Genomic DNA, 11670 nt, shown 5'->3' on the forward strand with positions numbered 1-11670 from the left:
ATATACTGTATTCTATATAACTACTGCTGTCCACTTCATATGTATATACTGTATTCTAGTCCTGGTTCATCCTATATAACTACTGCTGTCCACTTCATATGTATATACTGTATTCTATATAACTACTGCTGTCTACTTCATATGTATACTGTATTCTATATAACTACTGCTGTCCACTTCATATGTATATACTGTATTCTATATAACTACTGCTGTCCACTTCATATGTATATACTGTATTCTATATAACTACTGCTGTCTACTTCATATGTATATACTGTATTCTATATAACTACTGCTGTCTACTTCATATGTATATACTGTATTCTATATAACTACTGCTGTCTACTTCATATGTATATACTGTATTCTAGTCTGGTTCATCCTATATAACTACTGCTGTCCACTTCATATGTATATACTGTATTCTAGACATGGTTCATCCTATATAACTACTGCTGTCCACTTCATATGTATATACTGTATTCTAGTCATGGTTCATCCTATATAACTACTGCTGTCCACTTCATATGTATATACTGTATTCTATATAACTACTGCTGTCCACTTCATATGTATATACTGTATTCTAATCATTGTTCATCCTATATAACTACTGCTGTCCACTTCATATGTATATACTGTATTCTATATAACTACTGCTGTCCACTTCATATGTATATACTGTATTCTATATAACTACTACTGTCCACTTCATATGTATCTACTGTATTCTAGTCCTGGTTCATCCTATATAACTACTGCTGTCCACTTCATATGTATATACTGTATTCTAGTCATGGTTCATCCTATATAACTACTGCTGTCCACTTCATATGTATCTACTGTATTCTATATAACTACTGCTGTCTACTTCATATGTATATACTGTATTCTATATAACTACTGCTGTCCACTTCATATGTATATACTGTATTCTATATAACTACTGCTGTCTACTTCATATGTATATACTGTATTCTATATAACTACTGCTGTCCACTTCATATGTATATACTGTATTCTAGTCCTGGTTCATCCAATATAACTACTGCTGTCCACTTCATATGTATATACTGTATTCTATATAACTACTGCTGTCCACTTCATATGTATATACTGTATTCTAGTCCTGGTTCATCCTATATAACTACTGCTGTCTACTTCATATGTATATACTGTATTCTATATAACTACTGCTGTCCACTTCATATGTATATACTGTATCCTAGTCCTGGTTCATCCTATATAACTACTACTGTCCACTTCATATGTATATACTGTATTCTAGTCCTGGTTCATCCTATATAACTACTGCTGTCCACTTCATATGTATATACTGTATTCTATATAACTACTGCTGTCCACTTCATATGTATATACTGTATTCTATATAACTACTGCTGTCCACTTCATATGTATATACTGTATTCTATATAACTACTGCTGTCCACTTCATATGTATATACTGTATTCTATATAACTACTGCTGTCTACTTCATATGTATATACTGTATTCTAGTCCTGGTTCATCCTATATAACTACTGCTGTCCACTTCATATGTATATACTGTATTCTAGTCCTGGTTCATCCTATATAACTACTGCTGTCCACTTCATATGTATATACTGTATTCTATATAACTACTGCTGTCCACTTCATATGTATATACTGTATTCTATATAACTACTGCTGTCCACTTCATATGTATATACTGTATTCTATATAACTACTGCTGTCCACTTCATATGTATATACTGTATTCTATATAACTACTGCTGTCTACTTCATATGTATATACTGTATTCTATATAACTACTGCTGTCCACTTCATATGTATATACTGTATTCTATATAACTACTGCTGTCCACTTCATATGTATATACTGTATTCTATATAACTACTGCTGTCTACTTCATATGTATATACTGTATTCTATATAACTACTGCTGTCCACTTCATATGTATATACTGTATTCTATATAACTACTGCTGTCTACTTCATATGTATATACTGTATTCTAGTCATGGTTCATCCTATATAACTACTGCTGTCCACTTCATATGTATATACTGTATTCTAGTCATGGTTCATCCTATATAACTACTGCTGTCCACTTCATATGTATATACTGTATTCTATATAACTACTGCTGTCCACTTCATATGTATATACTGTATTCTAGTCCTGGTTCATCCTATATAACTACTGCTGTCTACTTCATATGTATATACTGTATTCTATATAACTACTGCTGTCTACTTCATATGTATATACTGTATTCTATATAACTACTGCTGTCCACTTCATATGTATATACTGTATTCTATATAACTACTGCTGTCCACTTCATATGTATATACTGTATTCTATATAACTACTGCTGTCTACTTCATATGTATATACTGTATTCTATATAACTACTGCTGTCTACTTCATATGTATATACTGTATTCTATATAACTACTGCTGTCCACTTCATATGTATATACTGTACTCTAGTCCTGGTTCATCCTATATAACTACTGCTGTCCACTTCATATGTATATACTGTATTCTATATAACTACTGCTGTCTACTTCATATGTATATACTGTATTCTATATAACTACTGCTGTCCACTTCATATGTATATACTGTATTCTAGTCCTGGTTCATCCTATATAACTACTGCTGTCCACTTCATATGTATATACTGTATTCTATATAACTACTGCTGTCTACTTCATATGTATATACTGTATTCTATATAACTACTGCTGTCCACTTCATATGTATATACTGTATTCTAGTCCTGGTTCATCCTATATAACTACTGCTGTCCACTTCATATGTATATACTGTATTCTATATAACTACTGCTGTCCACTTCATATGTATATACTGTATTCTATATAACTACTGCTGTCCACTTCATATGTATATACTGTATTCTAGTCCTGGTTCATCCTATATAACTACTGCTGTCCACTTCATATGTATATACTGTATTCTATATAACTACTACTGTCCACTTCATATGTATATACTGTATTCTATATAACTACTGCTGTCCACTTCATATGTATATACTGTATTCTATATAACTACTGCTGTCCACTTCATATGTATATACTGTATTCTAGTCATGGTTCATCCTATATAACTACTGCTGTCCACTTCATATGTATATACTGTATTCTAGTCATGGTTCATCCTATATAACTACTGCTGTCCACTTCATATGTATATACTGTATTCTATATAACTACTGCTGTCCACTTCATATGTATATACTGTATTCTAGTCATGGTTCATCCTATATAACTACTGCTGTCCACTTCATATGTATATACTGTATTCTAGTCCTGGTTCATCCTATATAACTACTGCTGTCCACTTCATATGTATATACTGTATTCTATATAACTACTGCTGTCCACTTCATATGTATATACTGTATTCTATATAACTACTGCTGTCCACTTCATATGTATATACTGTATTCTAGTCCTGGTTCATCCTATATAACTACTGCTGGCCACTTCATATGTATATACTGTATTCTATATAACTACTGCTGTCCACTTCATATGTATATACTGTATTCTAGACATGGTTCATCCTATATAACTACTGCTGTCCACTTCATATGTATATACTGTATTCTAGTCCTGGTTCATCCTATATAACTACTACTGTACATCTACTATTCTTCAGATATACTACAGATGTACTCCAAATTGTCTATGCATCACATCACAGTACACAGTATATATATATATATATATATATATATATATATATATATATCATTGCTTGTCCTAATATTTTCATTGACTTTTTAGATTTGCCCTCTGTGAGCTGGGAACACAAGCATTGTTAGATATTACTGCACTGTTGGAGCTGGGAACACAAGCATTTCACTTCACCCACAATAACATCTGATAAATATGTGTATGAAACCAATAAAATAAAATGTGATTGTATTGTTGAAAGTGTTAGATAATTTTCAATCCGTGTTGTGTCTTGTCTAAGAACAGCCCTTAGCCGTGGTACTGTATAATAGCCATATATCACACCTCCTCAGGACTTGATTTATAAGGCATTATAAAGGTGATTAAAATAATGATACATACGTACTTCATAGAAACTGTTAACCTTCATATATTCTAACAACTCACATTTTAAGATTCATTATGTCATTTGTTCCATGTTAAGGGCTCTAACATTGGAACAAAACTATTTGTCTCCCTCTTGCTGTTGCATGCAGTTCCTCTCTCTCTTCCTCCCTCCCTCTAACCCCTCTCTCCCTCCCTCTAACCCCACCCCTCTGGCAGAACCAGGAAATCCCTCCCCCTCCCACAAACTCTCTTCTGAGGAAACGAAACTGATCTGAGTCTCTGTGTCGTCTGTCTGTGTGAGAGTGAACAACCGTCCAAATGGCTCAACAGGGAGTTCTGCTGGACCAGGACCAGTTCTGTTGTTCTGTCTGTCTGGATCTACTGAAGGAACCAGTCACCATCCCCTGTGGACACAGTTACTGTAGGAGCTGTATTGAGGGCTGCTGGGATCAGGATGTTCTGAAAGGGGTCTATAGCTGTCCTCAGTGCAGACAGACCTTCAGTCCGAGGCCTTCGCTGAGTAAAAATAACATGTTGGCTGAGCTGGTGGAGAAACTGAAGAAGACAGGACTCCAGGCTGCTCCCCCTCCTGCTCTGTGCTATGCTGGACCTAGAGATGTGGCATGTGATGTCTGCACTGGGACCAGAAAGCAGAAAGCCCTCATGTCCTGTCTGGTGTGTCTGGCCTCTTACTGTGAGACTCACCTCCAATCTCACTACGAATTTCCTGCTTTGAAGAGGCACAAGCTGGTCAAAGCCACCGCACAACTACAGGAGAAGATCTGCTCTCATCATGACAAACTGCTGGAGGTTTACTGTCGTACCGATCAGCAGTGTATCTGTTATCTGTGTACAATGGATGAACATAAAGGCCATGATACAGTGTCAGCTGCAGCAGAGAGGACTGAGAAACAGGTAAGACCAGAACAACTTGTTTGTGACTGTCTGATAAACAAAGAATTAAAGATACAGTAGGAACTAAGGCTGTTTGAATATGAGATCATTCAAATGAAATGAATCCTCAGCAGAACAAATATGAACACAAACCTTGAGTATATTGATATGTCAACCCAGATTCTCCAGATGTATCACCATTTTATAATGTCAAAGACTATTATCATTCTGAATGGCCTTTTATGAGTCCAAAGTTCAGTCTCAACCTGTTGATTCATGTAGTCCTACCATAAAAACTATAATCATTCACATAGCAACAAATAAATATCATGTAGTAAATGGACCATCCATTTTTTAGACCTTCCTCTCTATGGGCCCTATGTCACATTACTATACTATTGATCTACTGGACTAATAAAGCTTGATAGCTCATTGAAGAGTGATTCTCCACAGAGGCAGCTGGGGATGAGTCAGCAGAAGGTCCAGCAGAGATTCCAGGAGAGAGAGAAGGAGCTGAAGGAGCTCCAACAGGCTGTGGAGTCTTTCAAGGTGAGTATTGTTGACCAGAGGAGACACACCATTTCACCTGTCTCCTCCAGTCAGAGAGAGAGAGAGAGAGAAGGAGCTGAAGGAGCTCCAACAGGCTGTGGAGTCTCTCAAGGTGAGTATTGTTGACCAGAGGAGACACACCATTTCACCTGTCTCCTCCAGTCAGAGAGAGAGAGAGAGAGGTAGAGGGGCCCCTATCCAATCCCACTGACCCCACTGTTGGGAACAGGTTGTCACTGCTGAGGCAGTGGAGAAAGTAGAGGAGGATGGGTCAAGGCTGAGGGATCCTGAGAGGATCCCTGTGAGTAGTAGATCTGTGACAACACAGAGGGATGGGCCAACCAGTGATATATGCTTCAGTAAGGTTGGCTTCTTAGTGTTCATAGCAAATGGTTATCAACTGTACCGCAAAAATGGAATGTAAATCACAGAAAGAAAATGTGTTTTGGTGGCAGCTGCAGAGAAGTATTTGGTCATACTAGATTTGACTTCAGAAGAGTTCCAGGGTGTGTTGAGTGGTGGTGTCCCGTCCTCCCAGGCCGTTGGCCTGGTGCAGGAGCAGATAGGGTCAAAGTAGTGGAATGGGGGTAGTGTGTTTTAATGAGTGTAGGGTTAGTTGGCCTGGCGCAGGAGCAGATAGGGTCAAAGTAGTGGAATGGGGGTAGTGGGTTTTAATGAGTGTAGGGTTAGTTGGCCTGGTGCAGGAGCAGATAGGGTCAAAGTAGTGGAATGGGGTAGTGGGTTTTAATGAGTGTAGGGTTAGTTGGCCTGGTGCAGGAGCAGATAGGGTCAAAGTAGTGGAATGGGGGTAGTGGGTTTTAATGAGTGTAGGGTTAGTTGGCCTGGTGCAGGAGCAGATAGGGTCAAAGTAGTGGAATGGGGTAGTGGGTTTAATGAGTGTAGGGTTAGTTGGCCTGGTGCAGGAGCAGATAGGGTCAAAGTAGTGGAATGGGGTAGTGGGTTTTAATGAGTGTAGGGTTAGTTGGCCTGGTGCAGGAGCAGATAGGGTCAAAGTAGTGGAATGGGGTAGTGGGTTTTAATGAGTGTAGGGTTAGTTGGCCTGGTGCAGGAGCAGATAGGGTCAAAGTAGTGGAATGGGGTAGTGGGTTTTAATGAGTGTAGGGTTAGTTGGCCTGGTGCAGGAGCAGATAGGGTCAAAGTAGTGGAATGGGGGTAGTGGGTTTTAATGAGTGTAGGGTTAGTTGGCCTGGTGCAGGAGCAGATAGGGTCAAAGTAGTGTAATGGGGTAGTGGGTTTTAATGAGTGTAGGGTTAGTTGGCCTGGTGCAGGAGCAGATAGGGTCAAAGTAGTGGAATGGGGGTAGTGGGTTTTAATGAGTGTAGGGTTAGTTGGCCTGGTGCAGGAGCAGATAGGGTCAAAGTAGTGGAATGGGGGTAGTGGGTTTTAATGAGTGTAGGGTTAGTTGGCCTGGTGCAGGAGCAGATAGGGTCAAAGTAGTGGAATGGGGCAGTGGGTTTTAATGAGTGTAGGGTTAGTTGGCCTGGTGCAGGAGCAGATAGGGTCAAAGTAGTGGAATGGGGTAGTGGGTTTTAATGAGTGTAGGGTTAGTTGGCCTGGTGCAGGAGCAGATAGGGTCAAAGTAGTGGAATGGGGGTAGTGGGTTTTAATGAGTGTAGGGTTAGTTGGCATGGTGCAGGAGCAGATAGGGTCAAAGTAGTGGAATGGGGTAGTGGGTTTTAATGAGTGTAGGGTTAGTTGGCCTGGTGCAGGAGCAGATAGGGTCAAAGTAGTGGAATGGGGGTAGTGGGTTTTAATGAGTGTAGGGTTAGTTGGCCTGGTGCAGGAGCAGATAGGGTCAAAGTAGTGGAATGGGGGTAGTGGGTTTTAATGAGTGTAGGGTTAGTTGGCATGGTGCAGGAGCAGATAGGGTCAAAGTAGTGGAATGGGGTAGTGGGTTTTAATGAGTGTAGGGTTAGTTGGCCTGGTGCAGGAGCAGATAGGGTCAAAGTAGTGGAATGGGGGTAGTGGGTTTTAATGAGTGTAGGGTTAGTTGGCCTGGTGCAGGAGCAGATAGGGTCAAAGTAGTGGAATGGGGTAGTGGGTTTTAATGAGTGTAGGGTTAGTTGGCCTGGTGCAGGAGCAGATAGGGTCAAAGTAGTGGAATGGGGTAGTGGGTTTTAATGAGTGTAGGGTTAGTTGGCCTGGTGCAGGAGCAGATAGGGTCAAAGTAGTGGAATGGGGTAGTGGGTTTTAATGAGTGTAGGGTTAGTTGGCCTGGTGCAGGAGCAGATAGGGTCAAAGTAGTGGAATGGGGTAGTGGGTTTTAATGAGTGTAGGGTTAGTTGGCCTGGTGCAGGAGCAGATAGGGTCAAAGTAGTGGAATGGGGTAGTGGGTTTTAATGAGTGTAGGGTTAGTTGGCCTGGTGCAGGAGCAGATAGGGTCAAAGTAGTGGAATGGGGGTAGTGGGTTTTAATGAGTGTAGGGTTAGTTGGCCTGGTGCAGGAGCAGATAGGGTCAAAGTAGTGGAATGGGGTAGTGGGTTTTAATGAGTGTAGGGTTAGTTGGCCTGGTGCAGGAGCAGATAGGGTCAAAGTAGTGGAATGGGGTAGTGGGTTTTAATGAGTGTAGGGTTAGTTGGCCTGGTGCAGGAACAGATAGGGTCAAAGTAGTGGAATGGGGTAGTGGGTTTTAATGAGTGTAGGGTTAGTTGGGCTGGTGCAGGAGCAGATAGGGTCAAAGTAGTGGAATGGGGTAGTGGGTTTTAATGAGTGTAGGGTTAGTTGGCCTGGTGCAGGAGCAGATAGGGTCAAAGTAGTGGAATGGGGTAGTGGGTTTTAATGAGTGTAGGGTTAGTTGGCCTGGTGCAGGAGCAGATAGGGTCAAAGTAGTGGAATGGGGTAGTGGGTTTTAATGAGTGTAGGGTTAGTTGGCCTGGTGCAGGAGCAGATAGGGTCAAAGTAGTGGAATGGGGTAGTGGGTTTTAATGAGTGTAGGGTTAGTTAGAAGGGTGTTTTTTAGTATTATCATAATTTCCCCTTTTCCCATTTTGTATCCCATAATATCATGGATTTATATTATAGTCCAGTTGAGGCAGGTGAGATGCCTTTGGATATACGACGTAATAAATTGTCATTATCTTATTGGGTTGAAAGGCTGTGAGGTTGAGCATCCCACTGCTACTGTTCTAGATGACTGTTGGGAATATACTAGTAGACAAGGCAGTGGTTCTGGTTGGACAGTTGGAAAGCTTGCTGATGAGAGTAGTTTCAGGGAGTTGGAGGTTGGCCCTTTTCTGTGGTGATAGGGGATGTTCCTCCATGGTTACTCCCAGATCCTGTTGTTGATCTAACCTTGGTAGACAAAAGGAAAGATTGGGTCAGAAGTCAATGATGAAGGGAAACTGGTTGACAATTACATTGGTAGAAGTTGTTATGCTTTTTTAACTCTTTTCACAGATGGATCCAAGGGCCCAGATAGTGGGCACACAGGAGCAGGTGTTTACCTTCCTGAATGTGATGTGCAGATATGTAGAAGACTAACAGATGAACTGTCAGTGTCCTCAGTTGAACTGTTGGTGATAATAGTTGTCCTCCAGTGGGTGGAGGACGTACAACCTGTTAGAGTTATAGTATCCTCAGATTCTCTGTCTGTATTGAATAGTTTATCATCTGGTAAATCTATTAGGAGTGACCTACTATTGGAGGTATTAATGTTATTATGGAGAATTGAGAGAATGGGTCTAGTAGTGAGATTCTGCTGGGTCCCAGCACATTCAGGTGCGGAATGGAATGAAATTGTAGTCTAGTTAGGTAAAATAACTTTAAAACAAGATATAATATATATTAATGTTCCACTGTGCAGAGGTGAGGACAAATGTGAGATCAGAGACATTTTGATAGATGTGTGGCAGAAGAGATGGGAGTCTGAGCACAAGGGACGGCATTTATATGCCCTCCAAAGAAAGGTCGGTGGACCAAGGTTCAAAGGTCAGATTAGGAAGGAAGAGGTGGTGTTTACTCGATTGTGTTTAGGACATTGTACATTGAACTGGTCCTTCCATCTGGTTGGCAGCATGTGAATGGTTTGTGTCTGGAGGGTATTGTCAATGAAACGGTGGAGCATGTGTTGTTATATTGTTGTAAGGATGTTGAAGAGAGGGAAGATTGAAGTGTAGGGTCATTGAGGTTGGATGGGGGGTTGGATGGGGGTTTGGAAGGGATTTGGGGGATGGGGGAGGGTCTATTAGAAGTTAGTAGGGATCTTTTTTATTTTCTCAGAAGTACTGAGTTAGGTAGGAGGATTTAGAAATGGTGTAAACCGTGATTGAACACACTCCAGCACAGTAGGAGGCGCCATGCTCCTTTAACGTTGGTTTGAGGACCTCCATTATACCATAGAAGAAGAAGGTAACGTGAGGTTTTGTCGTTCGTGAAGAAGCAGCTATTCTTTTGCCTATTTTCCAAATGTATTTTGTCATGGTGGGAGGGTTTGTTTATCGGTTTCCACTGTTTATCGGTTAGAGTTGAGGAGGGAGTAGGGTAGTTTGATGTCCTCAACCGAGTGGAGAAGAAACGCTGTCTCTTCAGGTGCGTTGTGGAGAATGGTGTGGAGGAATTATTGATCCTGGTCGGTGAACAGGTGGGAACATATACACTCTGTATCCAGAATGGTGTGGAGGAATTATTGATCCTGGTCGGTGAACAGGTGGGAACATATACACTCTGTATCCAGAATGGTGTGGAGGAATTATTGATCCTGGTCGGTGAACAGGTGGGAACATATACACTCTGTATCCAGAATGGTGTGGAGGAATTATTGATCCTGGTCGGTGAACAGGTGGGAACATATACACTCTGTATCCAGAATGGTGTGGAGGAATTATTGATCCTGGTCGGTGAACAGGTGGGAGAGGAACATATACACTCTGTATCCAGAATGGTGTGGAGGAATTATTGATCCTGGTCGTTGAACAGGTGGGAGAGGAACATATACACTCTGTATCCAGAATGGTGTGGAGGAATTATTGATCCTGGTCGGTGAACAGGTGGGAGAGGAACATATACACTCTGTATCCAGAATGGTGTGGAGGAATTATTGATCCTGGTCGGTGAACAGGTGGGAGAGGAACATATACACTCTGTATCCAGAATGGTGTGGAGGAATTATTGATCCTGGTCGGTGAACAGGTGGGAGAGGAACATATACACTCTGTATCCAGAATGAACAAGGCGGTGGTTGTGGTAATGTAAAAGGTGAGTCTTGTTACCCGGCTAGTTACCAGTATGATTTATGTGAGGGGTTGTGTTGGTGCTGATTTCGACAAGAGTAGTGGTGTCTAATCTGCCTCCGTTTATTACCACCGAACAGATCCGTAAAGAGTTGGTTCGTTTTGCTAAATGTGGAAGTGTTTTTCTGAACGAAATTCAAGGTTAAACAGGGGAGGGGTGGTATACAGGGTTTGTTAGCACAGAGGAGCCCAGTGATATAATATTATATATATAATATTACTATATGTCCCAGCTGTTTGCTGTGGTTTTGAAGTAATTCTCTTCCAGCCCGCGTTAACCTTGTAGGTTTACCTCAGGTAACTTATTATTAACTATCCTTGTAGGTTTACCTCAGGTAACTTATTATTAACTATCCTTGTAGGTTTACCTCAGGTAACTTATTATTAACTAACCTTGTAGGTTTACCTCAGGTAACTTATTATTAACTATCCTTGTAGGTTTACCTCAGGTAACTTATTATTAACTATCCTTGTAGGTTTACCTCAGGTAACTTATTATTATTATCCTTGTAGGTTTACCTCAGGTAACTTATTATTAACTATCCTTGTAGGTTTACCTCAGGTAACTTATTATTAACTAACCTTGTAGGTTACCTCAGGTAACTTATTATTAACTATCCTTGTAGGTTTACCTCAGGTAACTTATTATTAACTATCCTTGTAGGTTTACCTCAGGTAACTTATTATTAACTATCCTTGTAGGTTTACCTCAGCTAACTTATTATTAACTAGGTTACAGCTACTTAGTGAGGAAGCTCACTGTTCACCTGATTATAGATTGTAGTGATCTACATGGATGGTTGGCGCAAAGCCTTCAAACGTTAAAGATGTTCTGGTCATATTTAACTGTATATATTTTTTTTATATATAAA

The 11670-nt window shown here is 40.4% G+C and overlaps 1 protein-coding gene and 1 long non-coding RNA gene across 2 annotated transcripts; both read left to right on the forward strand.

The window, feature by feature from the left end:
- The first annotated feature begins 4424 nt into the window (after window positions 1–4424).
- Window positions 4425–5158, forward strand: LOC115149619 (E3 ubiquitin/ISG15 ligase TRIM25-like). Its single transcript, XM_029692571.1, has 2 exons — window positions 4425–5021; window positions 5132–5158. The coding sequence occupies exons 1-2, from the start codon at window positions 4425–4427 to the stop codon at window positions 5156–5158; spliced, it is 624 nt and encodes a 207-aa protein (XP_029548431.1).
- Window positions 5159–5620: 462 nt separating this feature from the next.
- LOC115148419 (uncharacterized) lies at window positions 5621–9663 on the forward strand. Its single transcript, XR_003866665.1, has 2 exons — window positions 5621–5661; window positions 8967–9663. It is a non-coding gene; the product is annotated as an uncharacterized LOC115148419 (long non-coding RNA).
- Window positions 9664–11670: the final 2007 nt, after the last annotated feature.

The sequence above is a fragment of the Salmo trutta genome, chromosome 15 (genome assembly GCF_901001165.1).
Source record: "Salmo trutta chromosome 15, fSalTru1.1, whole genome shotgun sequence".
Taxonomy (NCBI): domain Eukaryota; kingdom Metazoa; phylum Chordata; class Actinopteri; order Salmoniformes; family Salmonidae; genus Salmo; species Salmo trutta.